General features: G+C 46.0%; 1 protein-coding gene across 4 annotated transcripts in view; it reads left to right on the top strand.

Moving 5' to 3' along the window:
* Positions 1 to 23,248, top strand: part of LOC113982342 — a 28,187-nt gene extending 4,939 nt beyond the window's left edge. Inside the window, exons 4-14 of one of the 4 annotated variants that reach the window (XM_039382972.1) lie at positions 1,304 to 1,439; positions 4,937 to 5,070; positions 5,176 to 5,259; positions 5,734 to 5,883; positions 15,906 to 16,086; positions 17,874 to 18,061; positions 18,157 to 18,216; positions 18,411 to 18,761; positions 19,481 to 19,556; positions 20,014 to 20,100; positions 20,862 to 23,248. In XM_039382972.1, the coding sequence (XP_039238906.1) occupies positions 17,887 to 18,061; positions 18,157 to 18,216; positions 18,411 to 18,761; positions 19,481 to 19,556; positions 20,014 to 20,100; positions 20,862 to 21,309 (1,197 nt within the window). In that variant the 5' untranslated portion in view covers positions 1,304 to 1,439; positions 4,937 to 5,070; positions 5,176 to 5,259; ... (1 more) ...; positions 15,906 to 16,086; positions 17,874 to 17,886 and the 3' untranslated portion in view covers positions 21,310 to 23,248. Of the gene's footprint in view, positions 1 to 1,303; positions 1,440 to 4,936; positions 5,071 to 5,175; positions 5,260 to 5,733; positions 5,884 to 9,882; positions 9,917 to 9,942; positions 11,369 to 15,691; positions 15,817 to 15,905; positions 16,087 to 17,873; positions 18,062 to 18,156; positions 18,217 to 18,410; positions 18,762 to 19,480; positions 19,557 to 20,013; positions 20,101 to 20,861 lie in introns of those variants that run through there. The other 3 variants (XM_039382973.1, XM_039382974.1, XM_027710439.2) reach the window with 3 other exon arrangements.
* Positions 23,249 to 25,406: the final 2,158 nt, after the last annotated feature.

A 25,406-nucleotide genomic window follows, 5' to 3' on the forward strand; every position in this document is an offset into this window, starting at 1 on the left:
GGATATTTGATGTTTTTTTGTTGCCTCTTGGTACTGTGCAGCTCAGAGGGAAAGAAACTTCTCCCTCCCTTCATTTTTCTGCAACAAAGCATTTTGTTCCTCTCTCTGAAAGACTAGGAAGAAATGCTTCTTTTAAAGCTAGCAGAGCCAAATTGAATTCCCTTATCGTTTGGAACAAAATAACCAAGTTATTTATGTTAAAATAACTCCAAAATTTTGAAGAGATCTTCTGAGAAAATATTTCTCTTGGTGACTGATTACAAGTGGGTACGAGAACAAACTCTTTGCCATGAACCACTCAAAGAAGTAATTTTTTCCCAAAGAGTAGATGTAATTACATTTTCTGGACAGAAAGAAGAAAGCAGTAGTGGACTAAAGGAGCTCCAAGCAAATCTTCATTTGCTGTCAGTGACTGAATTACATGCACATGGTTACAATCAGCTCTGCCAGACAAAACGCTGCTTTTGGATTATTGGGGGTTTTGTCAGAAATCTTTGAAGCATGAATAGTTCCTGGACTCGTCTCTGTTGGCTTCAGCTGTTCCTGCTGTCCATCATATCTTGCTTTTATAAGGCAGCTCTTGTCATTATGCTGTCCTTTAATTCAGATATCTGAGCCTTTTTCTACTTCTAGCCCCAGTATTCAGCGATGGCCTCACAAGCGAAGGCAAGGAGCTGGCAGGTGATAATTTATGAAACTGTCTATAATGGGAAAAACTCAGCCTTCAATTTCTGTCTCCTTAAAAATCTCTGTTGGTGTTTTTTTTTTCTTCTCCTGCCTCTTGTGGTCTTTGTGGCTGGTCTGAATTTAGTGCTTGGAAATGCAATTATATAGATCCCAATTATTTTGAGACAGAATAACTTTGTATATAAAATTAAAGTAATTTAACTGACCGATATTTTGGAGAAACTTTTAATGTTTGGGATTGCTCAGTTAAAACTTTTCTAGGGAGTTTTCATTCCTGCTTCATGGCCTTATTGTTATTTATTTAAACAATATGCCCAGCAATCCTTCCCTGGCCCAGAGGGATGGAGGATGAGGCATTGCCCATCATCCTGCTGAGGCTGTAGACCTTTGTTCCTCCAATTTCTTCTGAGTAAAAGACTTGCAGGGCTTAGGAATGAATGGATGCTTTTCCCTTCTCAGTGGGCATTTATCATTCAGGTATGATAAATGGTATTATCACCCTGCAGCAGTGATGTGTGAGAGAAGCAAAGTAACTCATTTATTGCTCATTATACTATAGGACCAATGGCTGAGCTGTTTGTTGTCATTTCTTCCCTTCTACAAATATGTTTTCTAGCCCAACAGACGTGGATGGAGGGCAGAGGAAGGAGCCAGACGTGTTAAAGAAGGGGATCCAGGTGGGAATAATATTTATGGGAAGATTGCCTGCACCTCGTCTCTGCTACTGTGTCAGCTGTTGGAGTAGATGGAATGTAAGTAAATGGCTTTTCACTGCTTTTGTTGCTTCTGTCCCTGGAAGTGTTCAAGGCCAGGTTGGACAGGGTTTGGAGCAAGCTGGTCTGGTGAAAAGTGTCCCTGCCCATGGCAGGGGGTTGGAACAAGATGATCTTTAAGGTCCCTTCCAACCCAAACCCTTCTTTGAGTCTTTTTCAGTTTTCAATCCCCTGTTGTGTGTGTTATCTCCTGTTTGTTGGTGAGATAAGAGATGAAGGAAATACCAGCAAGTTCTGAGGATCAAACAAACCTGCCTAATATGCAGATTGACTTTCTGGAAGGGAGCTTTCCGTGCACCCAAATCTTCTAGAAAAGAGCTGATTGGGTGGCAGAGGAAGGAGACAAAGATTGGGGAAGCAATGCCTGGCCTGGTTTAATTGTCATCGTGCCTGTTTGGCTGCCCAGGGCCTCAGCAGCCTGATGAGGTGTCCTGACAGCAGCTGTCCTTCTGCTGGGCTATCCCAGCCCCCTGGGCTGTAAATGTGCTGGATGTGATGGACAGTGAACACAGCCAGATCCTTGTAGTTCCCATCCCACTCAGGACTTATTAATCCCTCCTCTTCCTGCTGTGTCTCCATCCTCTTTGGAGGCAGGGCTGAATCTGAGGGCAACTGGAGATTGGAACTGCTCCTTTTGCAGAGAGAAAAGGAAGGGTTTGCAGTTTGCTGAGGAACTATTTGCAGGAGATGAGGGAAGCTGGCAGGTCTGGGACTGTTCCTGCTGTAGGAGCTGTGCCTTGGGGCATGGTCACCTTCTACCCCAGAGCCAGCACTTGGGTGACACCATCAGCTCCACTTCATAATGAAATTACAGCAGTTTGATATCCAGACTTGGGGATCTGGAAGCAGTCAGTGCCTGACCAGCCTCAGAACACAGAAGTTATCTGATTTAGCTGAAATCTCTTTCACTGGGGACTGAGTAAAATTGCCTCGTATCTGCTCAGCGCTAAAAATCCATCTGAAGCTGATTGCCAGGACTTGCTGCAGCTGCTGGGTGATGGGATAAGCCCCTGCAACAGCAGCACGAAATGCGAGACTGGGAGAGAAATATTAAGAAATGACTCTTCCAACCATTTACAGGCTTTGATGTTCTCATGTTGGCTTAATGCTGTCAAAGGGGTTGATTTTAATGGTTTTAGAGGCACTAACTTGGGCAGTGAAATGCACCTGAGGCAGCAATTGCGTCTCTGGTCTCTGCAAGCTCCCTCATCTTCCTTCATGCTCCTCAGCATTGAAATCTTGCAGGGACCAAGTGAAGCTGGGGCTCTGGGAAGGCTCAGTAGTGACAGGTTTCGGAGAGATTTGAGGCAGGAGTTGGAAGCAGCTGCAGTAGATGGTGTAATCTTCATCCTTGTGCTCTTCTGCAGGCTGAAACAGCCTGGAGGAGGCAGGGATTCCATAAAGCACCTTCTATATCTCCTGTGGGAGGAAAACAAGTGGCAAATGCATTAATTTCTTGGAGTTTCAGGCATGTGTTGGGGGGCTGTGCTGCACCCCAGGGCCAGGCTCTGCTGGTCTTTGCTCTGGCTGGTGCTTCCAAGCTGTCTTCCGTGATATTTATTTACAAACCATCTCTCCAACCAGCCTCCACTTTGCTTTAAAAATTCAGCACCACGTTGGCAGCTGAATGGGTCCCAGAGCTGGGCAGAGGGATTTGAAATGCAATTTGCATCGCGGAGTTGTTACAGGGTGGAAAAGGCCGCGTTCCTCCTGTGCCTGGAGCTGCTAATCTTGTTCTGAACACTGAAAACCTCTCCAGCTTCTCTCATTATACCTAAATTTGATTACTGCTTTGATTTCACACCTCTTTCATGTCGGCTTTTCCTCTCACCTTGGCTGGAAATGTCAGCCCTGAGAAGAGAAATTCTGCTGTGCCTTGGAATCGTTCGCATTGCCCATCCCTGTTCCTAATGCTGCTTTTAATTATCTTGGGAATTTGAGCATGGAGGGACCTGGGGGGACTTTACAGAGGGGGAAAAAATAAGGCACACAGGCCGAAGTGTAAACGCAGAGTCTGGGTTGCTGCAGTCTGCAGCGTCCTGGGGATTTGGGCTGTGCAAATTAATGCTTTTCCCTGTGAATGGGTGGCTCCTTCTGTGTGTCCCCTGAAATTCCTACGTAAATGGCAATGGGATGTGAATATGTTATCCCAGGTGGTGAACTGAGCGTGATGAACAACACGGTCTGTCCCTGCCCTGTGTCCGAAGGTGACCGGGAGCAGATGTTCCAGCCTGGCATGAGGATGAAACGCTGCCAACATAGAGAAGCATCTCCTGAGCCAGGGGTGTTCAAAGACTTATCACCTCCTTTGCCTTGCCCCCATGCATCTTTAATGCATCCTTCCTTTAGGAAAGTGGTTGAAATGTCTAAACACCAAAGGGGTTAAAATACTTGGGGTGTTTTCAGGTCATCCTTATTATTCCAGAGTGAGTTTGGCTCTTTTTCTGCAGATGAAGAGTTACTTGACATTTTTGGCATAAGTTTTTTTTTAAAAAATCCCAGATTTTGCAATCAGCTCTTGAAGGGCCATTTTGGAGAGTGACTGGTGCTTGCTTGGGTGCTTCAGGCTGCTGCAAATTCCCTGTCATTACAACCTGTCACTCCCTGAGCAGCACAAGGCACGGGGAAGAGCGATCAAGGAGGATTCACTGCAGTGCTTCTCTCTCTGAGCTCTGCTTCCTTTGGAGCTGCATTGGGTAGTTGCAAGGGGCCATTTCAAGGAGATAAATTTATTTCCCACTCCTCAGGAACTGGGTTTGTTGTGTGATGCAGAGAAACATATATGTCTTTGTCTCACCAAGAGCTAAGTATTATTCACGTATTTTCCAGTGAGGTTTTGGTTTGCTTGTTCAATGGTTTGCTAAAAAGCAGGTAAAACCATACAAAAGCATGGAAGATGCAGGTGCTGCTGAACTCCAACAGAGCTTAACGTTGCTGCTGTTTCCCCCAGCAGAGTCCCAGCTCCTCCAGCTCTGTGCTGTAGGATGGCTGCGTTACTTGTGGAAGCCTCGTGGTGATCGGGCCACCTCATCCCTTGGGTGCCCCTGGCTGGGTGTCACCTGCGCACTAGGGCTGGTGCCAGAGCTGCAGCCACGCAAGGTCCCCACGGGGCTGTGTGGGACCCAGTGAGAATCATCTGTTCCCTGCTTTTGATGAAAAGTTGTGACAGGCACCTTGGCGTCAACGAGGTGACGCGTTAATGCTGCGCTGTCAGTGCCCACACACCGTGACTGGAGACAGCTCGGGAGGAGAAGATGAAGGAAAACCAGGATGAAATTCCACATGCTACTGAAAGCCATCAATAACTGCTTGGGAACAAAGTCTGTGAAGGGATTTGGGAGGGCTGGGCAGAAGAGACAGCTCTGAGAAGCGTGTGGTACATTGGTGACGTCCTAATAGTTACCCTTGCGCTGGGATGAAAAAGTATCAGTTTGCATGGCCTGAATATCTGCATCTGGAAATTCTGTGTGTTGCAGGAGCTGTACTGAGCTTGTCTAGCTCTGAAATATCATCTCTGCACCTTAACCAGGAGGGATATTAGAGTCCCAAACCGACTAACAAAAATCAGTCATAACCCAGGAGCAACCTCAGCAATACATGTCCGTGGCAGGTGAGGAGACTGAAAGCTTTCATTAGGTTTGTTTTCTCGGAGAACGAACTCAGCATTAAAAAACCCTCTCTAATCTGCATTAAAATACCTTCTCTCTTGTTTCAGCTCTGACCCAGACTACCAATGTCAAGTGTTTTGTTTTTCTGTGTGGTTGCTGGGGGTAGATTCTCCCCCAGTAGCTCTCCACAGGTAGGTGCCAATTAGAGATGTACTGGGGGGTTCAGATGTTTTGGTGCCTGAGCAGGGACTGCAGAGCAGGGATTATGAGCACTGACATTTGCTGTGCTGGAAAGTCCAAGGGACAAACGTGTGCCAATTACCATCATGCCTTTAACTAGGAGGATCAAGTCATGCTATGTTTGTACCAGAGTCTGGTGACAGAGGGGGGGTCTCCAAAGGGAATGTTTGTCCATGTAGAACCCGGTGATGCCTTTCCCCTCTGCTCCACATGGACAGTAATGAGTTAGCTCAGTTGGTATCAAAGCTGGAGGGTGGCAAATAACATCAGGGACTGAAAGGAGAGATGGTAGCATTAGACCCAGGTTTGTCTGTAAATGTACAAAATTAATAACAGCAGAGGGGCAGATAGTGGGACTCTTGCTCTGCTCTAACTGATGAATATTGTATTAATTTTTTTTCTGCTTTTCTGTCGTGCTGATGCAGGTTTTGCTGTTTGAAAGGGAGCTCAGTGCAGCATCAGTTGGCTTCTCCCTTTGTGAAATGTTGAGCACACAGAGTCCAGGCAGGCTGATGGTGTAAAGCAAAACCTGCAAATGGTCTAACGCAGCTAAACCCAATCAGAAGTAATTTCTGGTGAGTCAAGCCTGGTTTACATTCTTTTGAGTTTGGCAGTTTCAACTTCATCAGTCATTTACAAAAAAAACCAAACTCAAACAAACAAAACCCCAAACCAAAACAAACAAAACCATAAAACCCCAAACAAAAGCCCCCAACAAACAAACAGGCAAAAAAACCCCAAACAAAACCAAAGGGAATGAGGTGTTGGTATTAGTTATTAGTGGATATCACAGCAGGCAAATAGCTGTTTCCCACTGGATCACCATGAAAAGCCACATATTACAGCTGCTCAAAAATATACACAACAGGAGGAATATAAAAAGTGATACATGGCAACTCTGGGGGCAGCTGTGGCAGCTTTGCATTAAGGTGAAGGATGGGCATTTGGTGGTATGGATTCAGTCTATCCCATCCTCCAGGCTGCTGTTTGCTCCTGATGAAAGACCCTTGCATGACCTTGGCTCCTTTCAATGCAACATAAATCATTCCCACAGCTCTCTGTTGAGCTCTAGTCTTTCCAGAGCAGGATTCAGGGACAAAATGGAAGATCCTGAGCATCTTCACCCTCAGAACCAGAAAATAGCTCAAGTTCTCCCTAAATTGGGTCTTCACAGGAGGTTTTCAGTATCTCTGCAAGACTTTTTTGACCTCCAACACATGTGACTTCGTGCATGGTGATGCATTTGCGGAAGGAAAAAACATGTAAAAAAAATATGCAGGAGATGGTCATTAACTGAACCACAGGTTCAGGGCTCTTTTAATAATTGGCCATGTAGCGAATATTTGAAATTATATAAAAAGCTCTTAAGTGAGTGGGGGCTTTTATGCAATGGTTGGGGGGAAAAAAGAAGTACACTTCTTTTATAGGAGAGTTATTTTCACACACCAGTCTATCACACGTTCTTTGAGAAGGGAAAAACTTTACAAGGCATTTTAAAAATAATTTCATTGGCAGGTGAGAACATTAACAAACCAAAATGGCTTTTCACCATGCAGTAACCACTAGGCAATTAAGGTTTGTTTGTAGGCAGTCTAATGAAACCAGCAGTTAACGACCTCATGAGAAATTAACCCAGCCCACTTCTCCACAGAGACATCCCTTTTCTCTGCCGGTTTATCCTGCACCCAGTGCTTTCCAGCAAAGTTTAGTGATCAAGTAAAAACTGCCTTATTGTGTAGAAGTGATGCACTTTTCTGAGGTGGTGTTTCACACGTGATGCTTCAACACTGGGGTCACTTCCCGAAGTCTAATGTTTCTGCAGGAGCAGGGAGATGTCTGATAGCACAGCATGGGAGAATCTGATCAGAGGGATTTTGTTTTAGTGTTTCCCTTAGTGCCAGACAGCATTGGTTATTGATAAATCTTCAGATCAAGGATAAGATGTTGCTGTTTTGGCTCTAATCATACGTTGTTTTCAATATAGGTTTCTCAGTTAATATATTGTTTTTCTGTTTCTTTTGAGTGTCATTCCTGGTGACCTTTAAAGGTCCCTTCCAACCCAAAGTATTCTATGATTATTTTGATATATAATGAGTAGCAACATATATTTTACTCTCATTATGCACAGTATTACATGATGCCTAGCCTTTTTATGTTCTTTCTTCTCCAGGTCCTAATCCCTATTCTCACTCTTTTATGCTCTTAATTATTTCTGTTGCTTATCAGTGGACTTTTCAGTTCTGCCACCCACGTTTGGAGATGTCTGTGACTCACTGCACCAATGACATCAGGTCAGTCCGAAGATGAGCATTAGGATGTATTCAGCTGTATCTTCTCTTCCTCCCTCTGTTTATGCTGTTTTTGCTGCTGTTTTGTCACAAGCACTGTTGCTTTCTGAGCTCTCTCACATGGCTTGATCCACTTCTGGATAATCGGAGGGATATCAGGATTTAATCCCTTTTCTTCTCTACGGTCTGGCTTTTGAAGAACCCCAGTCATGCTCTCCTACTCATCTCATCCTGCTCTTGATGGAAATGTGAGGCCTTCATGGATCATTTTTCAACTTTGTGCATTCTGGCACTGCTTCCCAAGAGAGGTTTTTGAGCCTTTGAAGGGTTTTCTGGTGTGTTAATGACAATCCTAATGCTTGATGGGGGTTGCTGTTGTGAAACCTCCCGAAAAATGTTGCTTTTTGTTCCTTTCAGGTGACTGTTTTTATCAACAGATTAGGAGCTTTTGGGGTGTCTTTTCCAAGGAAATTTCAATGAATCTCTGTTTGGGGTTTCAAAGGGGAATGGTGTGTTTTTTCCACTAGCACCTGCTTACAATCCAACTAGCTAACTGCCTTTAATTATCCATAATTTATTTCAGGAGAACAGAATAACAACAGAACGAAATTAAGCAATGACAAATCTGTGACTAAACTTGGACTCACTCTTTCCCAGGTGCAGGATTCTGGACAGCCCTGTAACTCCTTGTTGTCCCCTTTGAGCTCTGCCATGAAGTGCCTTAAAATGCTTGGGGGAAAAAAAAAAAGAATTGAATCCCTCATCTCCAGGTTCATATGCCCCATAGGTATCTGGTTATGTGCTTTCCTTAAAAATGTGGTTAGATGAGGTGTGTGGGACTCATTTCTTCAGAAGGGCAGGAGAAACAACTGATGCTCCCCATGAAAGGCCTCTTTACCCAGCAGTCTGACACAGATTTGCTTCTGAAGAGCTTTATAATTTGTCCTTATTATGTTCTATGTGTGATTTAATGAAAGACTCTTCCTCTACTGTAATTGAGCTCTTAATCTTCTCTAAAAAGCAGAGCACAATCCCTTCAGAAATGGTGTTTGAGTAACAGGCTGATTGTGTTTCCTGCGCCTTCGTGTTGTTCACGGAGCCGTTCACTCTTTATTTAAGAGCAGAAAACAAACAGATTTCTTTCAGTCAAAAATACATCAGTGATGCCATACAGAGTAGGTTTGAGTAGCAAACTATCTCAGTGCCCAGCTGAGCAAGCAAGACCTTCCCTGGTTCTGCAAAGAGCATAAAGAAGTGAGTTTTCCTCAGTGAGCACCCGAGGCTTCATGCAGGTAATGCTCAGGAAATGGCACATAGGGATGGAAGCTGTCAGGAAAACTATTTGCTCTGGACAGGTAAAGGTTGGCAGGAGATAAAAGCGGAAACTCAAAATACCAGGATGCTGAAAAAACTGTAAGAGAAAAATTACTTCAGTGAAAATCTTTCCATCTTAAACCTTCAAAAAAACCCCACTTTTACAAAAATCTACAAAAATGTCCTGCTTTTGATCAGTCTTGGTCTTCCTAAATAGCATTTCAGAATCAAAATTATGAGGTAAGAGAGTTTAAAGAAAGCTTAGCTCAGGGTTTTTCATTGTGACCTTAGCAGATCTTTTTTTTTTTTTTTTTTTTTTTTACTGTTTTGTAGGTCAGAGAGAGGCCACAAACCTCCACTGCAGGATGGTGAGACTGTTGATCTAAACACTCCCCAAACCTACTGCTGAACTGACTTGGAACCACAATCTGGAGGGGACTATGTGAAGCACTTAACACTAGAAAATGCTTGAAGCTTGATGGTGATCCACAGCTCCCGGTTCAAAACCACAAGCAATGCCAGTGGTGACGAGCTCACTGCCTGCTGTGTGCAGAACTGATGGTCCTGAGCAGCAGGGCTGTGGAATGAACGGGCTGATGGCTTTTTGGGGCACTCAGAACCTTCCATCTTTGCTGCTTTGCCCACACTAGAGAGCGCATTTTACCAGAGCAATACCTGGAGAGCGGGAAGGATGAACAAGCCTGCCCTGCCACTGACTGTCAGTGGATATTGGGCTTGTTACAAGCATTCAAGTTACATCTTGTACAAGCCCATGCTGTCAATCCACAGGATTCCAGGCTGAGCTCAGATCAGCTCTGTCACTTACCCAGATGAGTGAGGACCAGACTCTGCATCACATTTCCACAGCTGGAGACGAGTGGGTCGAATCCCTCCTGTCGACAAGATGAGGAATGTGTCATGTCTTGTCTTGCCATGTACAGCAGATATCCTGATTTAAAACAATGCTGTCTTCCCAGATTCCACTTCTTCCTGTGCCTCCTTGCATGTGAGAGGACCCATCCATCTTAATCCTGTCACTTTTTCTCTCCCACCCCTACTTCCCTTTTCTACTAATCCACCCATCCCTGTGAGGATCTCCATTACTGGAGTAATTGGCACTATTAGATCAGCCTTTGATGAGATGAGTGGTGGATTTTTGTAGTCAACATGTCAATTTAAAGTGCTACAAATGAGAGATCAATTCCTTCTTTCCTGGAGAAGAAATTAAGGAAAAACCTTTTCATGTTACAGAGTGTACAAAGCTGAAGAGGTTGAAGGTGGAGATGAGGTTGTCTCCTGAGAGGAGTAAATTTTTCAATTTAGCAAATTAGAGAGGATATGCTTTCACCTTTGAAGTAGTCAGGTACCAAAATTATGCCACTTGGAGTAGGCAGGCCTGGGGTGGGAATCGCTTACATGGATTTTGACAGATCTATTCACACAAGAGCCCATTTGCTAATGCCAACTCCCAAAGCAGGGCCTGGAGAGAAGGCTGGTCAAGGACAATTCCGCTGCCTGATTTTACAGCGTGTTGCTACAAGGCTGTTTGACAGTGCTTTCCATTCCCTTTGCATCCCTGTGGATGGTGTCCTTGGTGAGACCATCCTGCCACACACTTACTGCCTGCACGGTGACACCAGGGTGGCTTTGCTCGATGCACCTGTTCCTGCAAGGGCTCTGTCCCCTTTCACTCAAAGAGGGAATTTAATAAATTATTCAGCAGCATCAAAGGCCCTGTGAGAAATAATGAGTGCTGTGGCAATGTAAGGTAAAATCTGAGGATTTCATGTTATTTGGCAGAGGATCAGGTGCTGCTGTGGAAGCTCTGATCCAGAGTGCAGCACCCCAAGACATTGTGGAGAGGGATGAGATATCCCCTGCGGCACCTTGGTCCCAGCTGGCATAGCTTCTTGTCCAAAATCAACCCTGACCTCATTCCTTCTGAAGAACTGCTCTTTGTGCTTTCTGCCAGAAACAGGGCAAAAACTGGGAGTGGGAACCAACAGAGGAATGCTGAGGGCAAGAGCTCTGTTCCCCAGGGATGCCGTGGAGAGGGCTGGAGGCAGCAGCACCATGCATGTGCTCATGGGTGCTCACGCAGTGTGTGCCACCCAGTGAGTCCCTTCTGCAACTGCTAACGTGCTCCTGACTGTATTTAATGAATTAGCAACATGATGAGAATCCGGAACTGGGGTTGTGCTGGTGGAGTAGCAGGAAACAACATGTTCTCTTGGCTCTGGGGCTCCTCTGACAGTACCTGCGGCTGCGCTCGCCAAGGTAACGGGGGCAGTGACTCAGAGGATGAGCAGGAGCATCTGGCAGCACAGTGCTGGCTCCATGGAGGCTGAGCACTCGGATTTGGTGCTCCCAAGCACAGATCTCGTGTCCCTGCAACACCTTTCCATCCAGGAATGAGGTGGAAAAGGGTGGTGAGTGCCCAGGGGTGCGGATCCAAGAGGTGATTGATGAGATGAATTTTCCACATCAGCCCTTTCTTGCTGTGTTATTTCCTCCTCTTGTAAGATGATGTGCTGGGATGTTTTTTTTTCTTTTCTGCTTTTTCACTTTCACTCTGGAAATCTGAACCTCAAAAATGCATTTTTGAGTTTTAGTTTTTTTTTTTTAAATTGCATTGACCTGTACATCAGAAGCATCTCTTTCACTGGGGTTTGTTAATGTGTGGAACATTGAGGTTTTTCCTGTTTTTTGGCCCTGATTTTGTGACTAGGCAGGCGTGTGCTTTATTTTAAAAGTATGGTCAGTCTTGTCACTTTCTCAGGAGCTGCTCATATACCTGAGGTTAAGCAGGTTTCTGTTGCCCAGCTACCTACAGCTGTAATTTTAATTTAGAATAATTTCTTCCTTTTCAGTCTCATGCGAATGATCTATTCTTTAATTTCTGGTACTTCCTTAGTTGAGTTAATTCCTGCTAGTCCCCTTCATGTCCTTTTGAATACTAGAAAGAGGCTAAAGTTAAATACTTGAAAGCATCAGTAAAAGGTTTGGGGATATTTAAAAGCAATCGTGTTTTATAGCACTACCCTCCCTCAAAGTTCCTGCCATTTTTGGGGTGATTTTTTCCCCCTCTTTTTTTTTTTTTTTTTTTTTTTTTTCTCGCTAACTGTGCTTCTGCTATCTCACTGCCAAGAGTACAAAGGAGCCCCAAGAAATCAGCCTGCCAAGCAGATAAAGAAACAGATGTTGTAGAGTGCAAAGGTCAAATAAATACAGACAGCCTGGAAAAAAGGCTTTGCAAAACAGTGGGAAGTTGATTAGGTGAAAAGGAAGGGGTTTGGGAATGGAATTACACAAGGGAAATCTTTTTCTGGAGAGAAATAAAATACCTTAGTCTCTAAAAAATATCTTAGTCAATTCAGGGCAATAATAGAGAAGGAATAATAAGTTACATTAGGTAAATGTGAAGCCCTGCCAGCCAGTGCACTCTGCAGGAGCCCACGCAGCCTCTGCAGCCCTGCAAAGCTCTGCCTGGTGCATTTAGACTCTCATTTTCTCATTGTTTTCTGGCCTCTGTCACACGGGGAATAACAGGGAAAAGCTCCAATCTAGGAAAGCATTTAACCAGCTGTGGTAGTTAGGACTTGTATGTACCAGTCTTGCTGGCTGCTGCCCCTGACTGTGGCTTTACTCCCCATTTCTGAGTAATTTAGATAATTTCTATCTTATTAGAAAAGAAACATTCTTTAATTAAAATGCAGTTAATTCCTGCCTCATTAGCCTGGGTTGTATTTCACTGTTCCCTGTATCACAGGCAGAGATGGGACTTGTACTTGTTTCATTACAAATGCAGAATGTCACCGGGTGGTCGCTCTCGGGTACAGACAGTGACTTACGCTACAGGTTTGTCACCACTAACTGCAAAACTGTCACCCAGATCCATCCTAATGACTCCATCAACCAACCTGCCATCCCAGAAGGGACTGGTGACTAAGGGGCAGCACTAAGTGCCTGAGTCTCTCTGTCCACCATGTGCCCTGGCAACACTGATCCCTCCCAGCGCTGCCCAGACCCTTCTCCCCACAGCGTGGGAGGAATGCAGAGCTGGTCTCAGGTCTGCTCCCACTGAACCACAGCACTTGAGGGTTCCCGTGTCATTTCATGATGTTGATAAAACTTAGCGAGCCATGCAGCTCAATTATTGAACTGTGGCTGCGTTCTGAAATGGTGAAGTGCGTGAGAAGGATGTGGAGCTGCTGGAGGGAGCCCAGAAGAGGCCACAAAGATGCTCTAGGGACTGGAACACCTCTGCTACATGGACAGGCTGAGAGAGCTGGGGTTATCCAGCCTGGAGAAGGGAAGAACCTGAGGAGACCTTAGAGCCCTTCCAGTACCTAAGTGGGCTCCAGGAGAGCTGTAGAGGGACTTTGGACAAGGATCTGGAGTGAGAGGATGAGGGGGAAATGGCTTCAGTCTGACAGATGACAGGGATAGATTTGGTACTGGGAAGAAATTCTTCTCTGTGAGGGTAGTGAGGCCCTGGCACAGGTTGCTCAGGGAAGCTGTGGCTGCCCCTGGATCCCTGGAAGTGTTCAAGGCCAGGTTGGACAGGGCTTGGAGCAGGCTGGTCTAGTGGAAGGTGTCTCTGCAGGGGAGTGGAATGAGATGGTCTTGAACATCCTTCCTAGTCCAAACCATTCTAGAATTCTACAGGCTGCTGAACTCAGCCAAAGGAAGAGCAACATTGCAGAGGTTAATGAAAAGGGAGACTAAAACCACCTGTGTTTGCTAATTAAATCCCTTCACACATCAATTAAGATTGTTCTGATAAAGACCAGGCAGCACTCAAACAGATGCTGAACAGGGTTCATCTGGTGTATCTCTGGGTAAGATCACAAAGGAGCTATTGTTGCTCATTAGTCAGGGCTGAAATCTAAATCTCAGCAAGTGCAGCTTGCAGGGTGATGTGTGCTGGCACCGGGGCCCCAGTGTGGGACTTGTTTTCAAAGAATCAGGAAATGCAGAAGAGAGGTTCCTGAAAACGGTCGGAACTGAGGCATCTGGCCAGGGATTTCATATTCACAACCGGGAGGGAAATCTAATCAGGACTCGCTAATTTTCATGAAGTCAAACACCTGGGATTCACTTCAGACTCGCATTTTCCTGGAATAATTCAACACAAACACTGTATATTTATACATGGGCACTTGACTTTTCTGTTGTTTGATGAGACTACAATTTGTCTTCCTCTTGTGGTTCCTGCAATCCTTCCTCTCCTGCGGTTTCCAGTCAAATTACCCACCTCTACCCCAGGACTGTTCATCTGTTATGCTTTGGATATTGTTGGTTCTTCAAATGAAAGCAGACAATGCTTGTTTAAGCCAGCCCAAGATTTTATTTGAACCAGGTTCTGCATCAATCCAGAATCCAATCTCATCTCCACCGTTGTTTTTCCTCTATTATTTTTCCACTTTTCATTGCTTTTCCATTTCTTCTTCCTATGCAGTTTTCATTCTTCAGCAACATTGTTCAAAACTATGTAGAAGTCAAATGCTTCTGCTTTTATATTCATATCTGCTGTTTTACCTAATCTCAGCTAATTCTCTATTTAACATCTAGTTTTACCTGGGCTGACAGGTGTATTTTTAAGCTGTAAATACCACAAATAAGACATACAGAAATTTTCTTACCCTGTGTCCTTTTCTAATGTGTCACTGAACATCTGAATTGTCCCTTTCTTCCAACAGCTTCTAGTGCTGGTTTTGGCTAAGATAAAGCGGGCAGTGCTGTTTGGATTCACTGCCTAGCTGTATTTCCATCTCATTCAGTGGCTGGGGTAGGATGGCTAATTGGGCAGGCAGCTTGTGCAGGCAGCTCTGGAGAAACAGAGAGGGAAAGCAGAGCTGTGCATGGCCAGCTTGATGCCTGTGCCAGTGTGAGCACCAGGCCAGCTGGGACACTGAGTCAAGGAGCTTTTTGTAGATCCACAGAATCATTTAGGTTGGAACAGCCCTCTAAGATCATCGAGCCCAGCTGCTCCCCCAGCAGTGCCAAGCCCACCACTAACCCATGTCCCCATGTGCCACATCTACATGTCTTTTAAATCCCTCCAGGGATGGTGACTCCACCACTGCTCCGGGCAGCCCACGCCAGGGACCGACAACCCTTTGGATGAAGAAATTTTCCTCATATCCAATCTAAGCCTCACTTGGTGCAACTTGAGGCCATTTTCTTTTGTCCTGTTGCTTGTTTCCTGGGAGAAGAGACTGTTTGACTGTTTACACACACACATTCAGGGACAGATGGGCAAATGGCTTGGGAAGTCCCTGTGATTTGTGGTACAGAAACTCCTGTGGATGGTCCTTTTTGTTACACAGTAGGTAAAAACTGGAGCAGCTGAGATGTATCTTAACCAGGGAGAGATCTGAAGGCAGGGGGGAAAAAAGATGTTTTGAAATGGAGTAAAACTTGCTGCCAGGTTTTCCTCTGAGAGCAAGTCCAATTTCTTTCTCTCTTTTTTTTTTTTTTTTCCTTTTGGTGCTGTGCTATTCCTCTGTGGGCAGGAGGCTGCAGGCATTTCAATTCTCTTCTTCAAGTCCTTGTTTCAAAAAGGGCCCAAAATATGTTCTCTTCTAAGAGGCAGTAAACAGCAAGTGCACAATGCGGCTTCTCTAAGCCTCTCTTCTCCTGTCTCAGGGAGAAAGGAATTCACCAAGCCCTAGAGCCTGACTCACTCGCTGTGTGAGCATGAATTAACCAGGAATGTTCGAGAATTATTCCTGAATAATTCATGAACCTGAATTAATCATGCATTTTCATGAATTATTCATGAATAACTCATGGAAATGCAAGGTTTATTCATGCTCCAAAAAACCCAAGGCTTTTTCTCTTCTATTCTGCTCTCTCTCCCTGTAAGAAACAGACCTGAAACAAGCTAAGGAAAAAAATAATGTATGTATATGGAAAAATAACAGGAATAATAATACTGAAACAAAACAACCAGGAAAAAAAGAAAACCAAAGCTCTCCTTTTCTTTGCAGTGAGGACAGCAGGTGGGAGCTTTCCAAGCCAGACAAAGGAGACCTGACAAGGAACTGTGGTGAAGGGACAAGCCCAAGGCAAAGAAGTGTCTGGTCACCACCTCTCCCGGAACAGGCAGCTGAGACCTGGAGAGACAGGAGACATCTTGCAAGACTCAACACCTGGAGCAGTGCTAACCAGGCAAGGAGCAGCTCTGTTGCTATCAGGATTTTGATCTCTTTCTTTCTCTGTGTGTTTGTGTAGTTTTGCTGCCTTCATTAGGGTAAATGAACAACTGGTTAGTGGGGAAGGAGGGAGCAGCAGCAGCTATGAAGATCAGTGTTTAAAGATCATTCTTTAAATGTTAAAGCAAAACCCCTCTAGAGAGCTTTTTGGGCAGGGGTTTTTGCTGTTTGGAATGTGGAGCCGTGTTTCTGGGAGGGAGAAGGCTGAGTTATGCATTTATCTCAGTTTCTGGTCTGTAGCCTTCCCTGTGTTCGGAGAGGGCTGGGGGCAGGCTCCTGCTGCAGGGAAGGGGATGTGGGGAGACAGGCAGTTACCACCCGGATAATTTATGTATGGTGCTACCTGATAAAAATAAATGTCACTGTGTCTCTGCCAGAAGGGGGTTGGAGAGAACCAGGTGTGAGACTGTACCAGCAGGGCAGGCTGGCAGGTTTGGGGAGAGTTATGGTTGCTGCAAGGAGCTTTTCTGTAGCTGATGATGGTGGAGGGGGGGAAGGAGAAAGTTCTCCAGGGTGAACTTGAACCTTCCAAGTGAGGGGAATCACATTCAGGCTTGACTTTAATGTGGATGTGGAGGTAAAACAAGAAATTGCAATACATTGGCTCCTAGCTGCCCTTCCTGTCACCTTGTCCCTGCTCCACCTCTCCTCTCCCTGCCCCAGCTCCCTCCCATCAGCTTTGGACACCGTGGCCATTCTCCACGCTGTGCCCAGCACACAAGCTCAGCTCCTGCCCCCAGAACCCTTCTGCCAAATCCTGCTGCCAAGCAGAGCAGGCAGGACTGGGGTGACGCTCTGCCAGGGCCCTCAGGAGCTCTGGCAGGTGATCTCTGCTTGATTTTGTCCCCATCCATGGTTGAAAGGTGCAAAGAAACCCCTCCTGAGCTCAGCAGCCTTTGTCTCCTTAGCTGCTCCTCTGGCGCAGGAGGTTTTGGAAGTCACCATCAGCCTGGCTGCTGTTCGATTGCTGAGCACTCTGTTTTCTCCAGGGCTTTAGGTCTGCAGATCCAGGAGGGGAAAGAGGGTATCTCAGTGGGCAGAGAAGTGGCCAGGACCCAGGATCCAGCTATTTACAGCTTTCCTACTTGACTGCCTTAGATATATCTGTCACTGGTCTGTGCCTTAGTTTCCCCACGTGTGAAATGAAGGGAATTTGCTGTTCCCCTTATCAAAGCACTTTGATGTTTACTGGGGAAAATAACTGCACAGGCAAAGCAATGATCATTTCCTGGAATACTCCTGAGTCTTTTTGAGTCTCTTCTCTGTACTGCCTTGATATCATACAGATACAGCTCTGCACTGTAGCAAATTGCTGTAGAACCACTGAAGCCATTTGAGCTGTGATGGTTCACACGGGCAGAGGAACCAGCCTGTGTCTGCTCAGTGGCTCATCCAGCATCTGCCCAAGGTGTCCTGTGTGAGAGCTGGTCTTGCCTGACCCCAGGTGAGACATATCATGGCTGTCCCTGCAGTTCCAATTCAAATTGAACTTAGATACACTGAAGGCATGTGGGGCTGTGCTCAGTCAGAGCCAGGGCATCCTTCCAGCCAAGGGGTTTAGGATGAGGCAAGCACAGAAGGGCAGGAATGGGAAAGGAGAAATAATTAGTAAAGATAGAGGGAGAAGTATTTTCTACCTGCAGGCTGCACTGCCCCAGGCAGAGCGTTGTTTGCCAACACTTCCAACCATGGGAGAGCCCGGAGCTGTGCCATAACATTCCCCTGCTGTTCCCCCTGCTGCAGGTGGGCAGCCCTGATGTCAGCCAAGCTCTACGTCCTCATCAGCTGGCCCGACGGCAGCCGGGTGATCAACATGGAGAACATCAAGGAGCCCCGCAAGCCCTTCCACCTCTACACGGTGGGTGAGCAGGTGCTGGCCCGCTGCCCCGGCTTCAGTGGGCTCTACTGGGGCATGGTGGAAGGCATAAGTGGTGAGTGACACCCCACTGCCCTGGGCTTTGCAATTTGGGGCTGCTCGGGACCGACCTGTCGAGAGGGAGCGCTGAAAAATCCTCTCTTCCCACAGAGCACAAGGATATTTTAGAGAAGAAGCTGCTGGAAGACAGGCAGCTCCTGGAGAAGTTAAGTGAGTAAGGTCTTTTGGGGGGTTGCACCCTTCTAATTCCGTGGGGATTTTGGGGTGGGAGGATGCTGAGCACATTGTAGTCCCATCATAAATTTCACATCACGGCAATCAGGGTAAAAAGCACTGGGAGGGAGGTGGGAGATACACAAAACTGATGCCCCATTGCACTTCTTGAGTACCCTCCTTCCTTTCAGAAGCAGAACCGGCTGTCCACAGCATGATGCCATCCCCACCAAAAAAATCCAGGAAAACCTTCCCAAAATGGACCCCAGGGAATGCATCCAGGAAATATCATGGTGACAGGGCCTACCCTGCAAAGCCACTGCTGAGGGCAGGTGAGGACAGCCTGCCCCATGACGCTGGCAGCTCCTCCATCCTCAAGGAGAGACGTGTCCTGGGCACTGCAGCAGGAAGCCCCTGCTCACTGGCAGGTCCTCCCCACCCAGCCAGTGCCTTCACTCCTCCATCCACCTTCATCACCATGGCCATGCCGGGGCCAGGGACTTCCCAGGGTGAAGAGGAGAGGGCTGGTCCAGCTACCAGAGGTAACCTTGGGTTCTTGCTCTCCTGCCTGGTCCTGAGCGGCACGGTGGGATGGGGACCTGCAGAGCAGCCAGGAGACCTCTGCTTTGCTCTGGGGCTGTGTGTGCTTTCTCTCAGGGCTACAAAGGTTAGAGATTAAATTTTGTGGTCCTTTTCACCTGGGAGATCTCCTCCAGGAAGGCTGTCTAAAGGGAGATACCTCTGTGATGGTGTGTGGTATCTGCTCTATCAGCCATCAGCTCTGTCTCCTGGGGTAGCAGTTCTCTCCCCACAAGCCAAAAGGCAATGTAGCCTGCCTGAACAACTGTCAAACACCCAAAAGCCTTGTGTCTCAATTAGTCAAACCTTTCCAGATTTGCCTATTTCCCTGTTTTTCCACTCACCACTACACATGTTAAATGTACTTATAAAAATATGTTAGCGTGTTATTTACCTGCTGACTGACAGCAGTGCCCAGAGACATGTTGGCTCTGCTTACCTTGCCCATGGCTTCTTTTGTGATGAGAACAGGAGAAGCCCTTGAGATACGACCTTTTTCTAATTACAAAATCCCAATTGATCAATCCTGGAAAACATGTCTGGATCACTCTGTTTGTGCAAAGGGAATAATCTGTTGCCATGCAATCTAGCTGGAGTGCTTAGATACTCTGTTCTGGAGACAGAGGGATTCAGGACCTTCTCAACAGCTGATTTTTCAGCTTGTCTCCCATCCCTGCTGCAGATTATGTTGCCTTGCCAATGAAGAGGAAGTCAGATGGCATCTTTTCCCAGTGCCAGCAACACATCTGTCTGAACAGGTAACACCTGAAAGAGCAGTGAGGACCCTGAATGTTTCACACCATATACATTGATTTCATAGCATGGGGTCTGTCCACTCTGTTTCCATTCCCTGGTGGTGCTTGATTTGAGTAGATGTCAATGGAGGCTTAAACCCAAAGCACAAAAGGTAACAGGAGTCTGTGTGGGTAAATACAGCAGAGCAATTGAGTCCCTTTTGCTCTGGAGTCCTGGTTCCTTGGGGGAGGTCAGTGGGTGGTCCTCCACATCTGTATGAGAGGGGTTGCACAGGACATTGTCCATGGGAAAAACTTCTGATATTCCCTCTCAATCCATTTTATTCTTGCTGCAAATGAAAAAAGAAGTGACTTTGCTTTAAATTACAGCCTTTGAATCACAGATAATTCTCATCAGGTATGAATATGAATATGAGCATGAAGCTGTGGCAGTGCTGTTTAACTTGCTTGTTTCTTCCAGCCGTGAAGAGCAAAAGATTGACACTTTGCAAGAGATGGATGACTTCGAGAGGGTTCAAAAAAGTTTCAGTCCTGGTGAGATGGAAAGGTAATTAGCAAAAGAAGGCACTTGTTCTTAACTGTGTTTTCTTCCTCACTACAAGAGTGAGCAGTGAGATAACAGCTGTGTGACAAAGTGGTGCAATTTAAGAACCAAAAGTTGCTGTCTCTTTATAATCAGAGCCAGGTGTTTCTGACTGTAGGGCTTGGAGTTAGAGATGCAAGAAGGCTCTAAAACAGTGCAGAAACCACAAAGCTCTTTCCTATAACAATCAAAATGACACCTACCATCTTTGAACATGGTTGTGTGTTCCTTGTTTTATTGTTCATTACTTTGATGACAAGTATCCAGTTATAAAGGGATGCTAGGGGACAGTTTTCTTGCAAAGAAATGTGTGCCAAAAAGATTCACGTTACGGTTTTTGCATTGCAATTTCCCACATTTCTGTTGTTTAATACCACAAATATGTGCCTCCTGGGACTTGCAGGATAAGGCTTACGTTTTTCCTTAGAGTTGAGAAGAAAATTGAGCATCAAAATCTCCATATCTGCATGACAAGGGGGAGCTGAGAGTTAAACTGAACATTTCTGAGTTACTGAAAAGTCCAGACCACGTAATTCTTCTCTCCTGCCTTACTGCTCACCCAGGCATAGTTGGATGGGCTGATACTCTGTCAGAGAAGTTGTCCTGGCCTTTCCTGCAGGAAGTGTGTAATCACTGCTTGGGTGGAGATGCTACATCCCTTGGCAATATCCACGGTGAGACCGTGGCGCCTTCTTGCCTTTACACATTCAAGTTTAATTTTTCAGGGTGGAGAAGATAGAGCAGCTGGAGAAGATGGTGTTTGACCTCCAACAGGATGTCCTCTCTCTGAGGAAGAAGGTGCAGAGGCTGGAATCCCTGTCCTTCCAGGAGGAGCCCCACCGGCAGCCGTGCGAGGTGGTGGAGCTCTTCAACGGCTACACCAAGGAACAGCTCAAAGAAACCATCAGGTTTGACCAGAAAATCAGCACAGCCTGCAAGACACTGCTCTACAAGCTCTTCACCTCTGACTACATCCAGAGCCACTCCATCACGGGGCGGAGGGGCAACACCTTCCGGGAGGCAAAGCCCATGATGGACGAACGCTGCATCAAAATCATCAGGGTGCTGTTGAAGCAGAAGTTTGGAGATCACCTCAGTGACACCGTGATCACAGAGAAGATACAAAATGTGCAGAAAGCCCTGAGGCAGAAGTTTAAGACAGAATGTCTCTGAGACATGGGGGGTACTTGGTGTCTCCTCCTGCCATTCTCGTGTGTGCACCTGAGCAGCCCTCCCGGGAAAAGATGAGTCCAATCTGCTGCTGTCCAGTTGATTTCCCCCAAGGAGCCAATCCAAGGGAACCGTGTGCTAAACACAGCTCAAACCTTTCACTGCCAAACCTCTGCCCGCGTTGATTGAGCAGGAATTCTGCCCAGCTTGGCCGAGTTTTTGCACATCTGCTAGCACTCTACAGGTTCCTTCCTACCCAGTCTGTGTGTGAACCTCACTGTGGGTGCATGTAATTGTCTCTATGACTTTTTGATGATGTGCTCAGAGGCTGAGGGCTCCCACTGGGTCCAGGTATGGGTCAGTAAGTCAGCTGTGTTTAACCTTGCAGTGGGTTAGGGAGAAATGTTGGCTCTGGGATAGGGAGTCCAGCTGTGGACGTATGGTGTGTCACCTAACAGGGCTTCTCTCTGCATGATTCTGGTGTCCTCCTTCTGCCTGTGGGACAATATTTTTCTCTTTGCTCCCAGTGAATGTGTTTTACAATTTCCTGCAGTAACAGAACAGCAGACTCATAAACAGCACCATAAAACTTTCAGAGAAAGATAATTTCATTTTTTTCCCCACTATTTTAATGTAGCTGTATGGAAGACTTGTTTTCACTTACAAAAACCTCCTGAAAAATAGAAGTGGCCACCCGTGGAAATTACTTTGCATTAATTTTCCTTTCAAGACCAGATTATTTCCATGGAGAAATCCTGTGCATTTTCATGACACAAGAGTGAGGGATGAAGGACAAAATATGGCCCACTGTAGTTACATCTTTACTTCAAAGATCAGACATGCTATGGACACAGTTACCATAATTTAAATACAGTATTTATATCCTAGTTAAGAAATGCCAAGTACAACCAGAGAGTTTGCTGAGAGACTATAGAGAAGGGCTAGAAAGACACATCTTTTCCTAAATAGTTCAGAGCTGGAGTTCGGATGTCTTAAAATTGTTTTTAATATTAAAAGAATAAGATGCTGACACCAGTCCACTTAACAGAAGTGCTGCAAAATGCCAAACATTCTCTTTTACAAAGGCTTCTCGAACCAGAAATTGGTTTTCTAAGCTTAACTTTTAAATTATTCAGGAAAAGAAGTGTCAGTGGTTTTGCATTAATCAAAACATTTGGTTTAATTTATATGTTTTGTTGTGTTTTCAAGTATTTAATTTCTTCAGAGTTACATGAGAAATAATAAGACAAAATAAATGTATTGGAAAAACAAGGAGCTGTTTTGAAAGGGAAAAAAAAAAGAAACGTGTTATTTTCCGAATTTTCCTCCCCCCTCTGCCTTTTTTCTACTTGAAAAACAGAATCATTAAAGTAGGGCTAATGCTATGAAGCATTTTGATTTTGGAGGGAGATATGCTTGGCAATGTTTCTGGCACTATTTTCATCAGATGTTTCTAACAGTCACGTTAAATTGGTGTAGATAACAACTGAAGATATTCCTTCTGTTTTCCCAGTGCAATGTTTTTCCTAACTCTCTGTTATGCAAACATACTGGTGATGATTTCTCCTTTGCAAGGACCTTGACTCCAGCAGCAGCTGGAGCAGGTCTGTTGTGATCACTTAGAGCCGAGAGTGCAGCCAGTCCTTGAAAAGACACCCAACCTGAGCAGAACTGCCCCCAAACCTCCTCAGTGCAGAAACACACCCTGGAATCCAGCAGCCTTGCTGGAAGCATCTTACCTTCCCACCACAGGGAAGGCCTTAGGCTGGTATCACTGCTCAGGGAATGTATCACTGGTATAACTGCCCCAGGTGATGTTTCTAATGTTGACTTACCAAAGAGAAGATTGAGGAGGCACAAACAACCTTATCCTGCAGAACCTTAAAGACCATCTCATTCCAACTCCCTGCCATGGGCAGGGACACCTTCCACCGGACCAGGTTGCTCCAAGTCCCATCCAACCTGGCCTTGAACACTTCCAGGGATCCAGGGGCAGCCACAGCTTCTCTGGGCAATCTGTGCCCGTGTGCCTCTCTCAGTCTTCCCTCCTGATGCCTCATCAGATCCCTCGCCAAGCTGCAACCTTGAAAGCCAGCTCAAAAATGTTATTTATTAAAACAAGTGCTGTTGCTGTCCTCCCCTGCTGAGCCCCCTCTGATGAGCTGCAGATCATTACTGCAAGAGGAGGGAGAGAAAACCCCAAGAGAACGGACTTGATGTGGGGTGCGATGGCTCCCGAAACAAGTCGTCTCTAATCAGCTCCCCTGGAAGCAGATGAGCTGGGTGACCTTTCTGCTTGAAAGACCCTTTGGTGGCTCCCTCAGAGGTGACCTAACAGCCTAAAACACTTGCTGATATTCAGCGAGTGCTCCTGGTAAGTGGGCTGATGGATGCTCCCCGGCTCTGTGCGCAGCACTGCCGCAGCACTAATGAGTCGATGCTCAAATGGGCCCCTCTCGGATATAAAAGTTGTCCTCAGCTGCTCTCAAAAGCTTTGATACAGCAGAGAGGGTTGGAGAAAGGCAACGCAGGCGGCTTTTCGTTAAACTTAATTTTTAAGGTGTTTGTGGGCCGGAGGCAGCGTTTCCAGGCTAATTGGGAGCCCTCGCAGACATCAGCGATCAGATTCGAGATGTCACCGCGAGGATGCCAATGCTCTCACCTCTCTGAACTCTCCTGCTCTGGCTAATCAGCCTCAAGAGGGGGATCATACAGCACTGAGATGTGGCATCCCCTCAGGGATGAAGGGGTCAGGGCAGATAGAGGAGGAGGAGGGGCATTTATGCCAGAACCACTTCACTTGGGGGTGTTGAAAGCCCATCTCTCTCTAAGTGATGAAGGGCAGCTCTATTGAATCCCATTAACCTCCCACTTTACGTGAATTACTAGAGAAAACTGTACAGGTCTCTCTGTTGAGATTAATTACTCTGCTGAATCCTCAGCATCTTGTTAAAAATGATACTCTCTGTTCAGCTTGTGGGCTGTCTGGGTGCAGGAGGACAGGGACAGTGAAAATAAAGGTAAAACCCCAGCGGTGTCTTCAAGGACTTTTTGCATTTTAAAAGGAAGCAGAGAGGGGACTTGTCAACTTTTGCAAATATAGGACAGGCATGGAACATCCAGTCCTCCCTCCCTCCAGCAGGAACCAGAGCAGCAGTTCTGTTCTCAGGGCTTTACATGATTCAACCAGGGTGTGCAGCAACTGAGCAGGGACCTTACAGGACTCTGGGGCTCTCTGAGGGCCCTTGGTCCCCGCCCCCAGCACCTCAAAACACTGCAATGGGGCACTGCCACCCACCACCCACCACCTGGTTACACCTCTTTTGTTTCCTTAGGAGCTGGCTGAAAGCTGTGTGTTACTCACTGGCAGCAATACATGGGATTTCAGGGAAAGATGGAGCCTTCACCATTTATTTCAAATTAATTTCCTTGACTCTTCCAGGGGGATTCCATGTCCAGTACAGGCAGATTTTAATTTTCCCATTATGTGGCTTGTAGGAAACACTCACCACTGAGTCTCTCAATGTCTGCACTGCGTGCATCCCCTAGAAACCATAACACACCCATTCAGTGACATGCAAACCACGAGTATCAGATAAAGGAAAAATGTTAAAATGGAACTAAATCCCTTCTTGGATCTTAATCAAGGCTTACAAAGCCTGGCTGCCTTTACATGAGCCCCAGACAGCCATTGCTGAGTCTGCCTGATGCTCTGAGCTGGCTGAATGCAGTTGGAAAAAATCATCTGACAGAGAATGAATGGAACAGCAGATTGTGGAAGTGTCCTGTGCTCGTGTCTTTGTCTTGGCTTGAGATCCTCCATCAGGCAGCTGAGGGACACAGAGAGACCTCAGCTGGGGGGGTCAATGAAATACCAGAACAAGCCTTGACCTGTAGGAGCTTGAAGCTGTGTGACATCTCCACAGTGTCACAAGAAGATTTTTTTTGTTTTTGGTTCCGGTAAGTCTTTATCTTATTTGGCTTCAAAAAGACAGTGAAAGAGGAAAAAAAAAGCACACAGAGATGTGTGTATTGTATTTGCATTTCTGGAATATTTTTTGATAAAAGTAATTTTTTGTACCGTTTTACATTTTTCTTGA

Source organism: Pipra filicauda, unplaced genomic scaffold, assembly GCF_003945595.2.
Source record: "Pipra filicauda isolate LSUMZ 115617 unplaced genomic scaffold, ASM394559v2 scaffold291_size933811_pilon, whole genome shotgun sequence".
In the NCBI taxonomy this organism is placed as follows: domain Eukaryota; kingdom Metazoa; phylum Chordata; class Aves; order Passeriformes; family Pipridae; genus Pipra; species Pipra filicauda.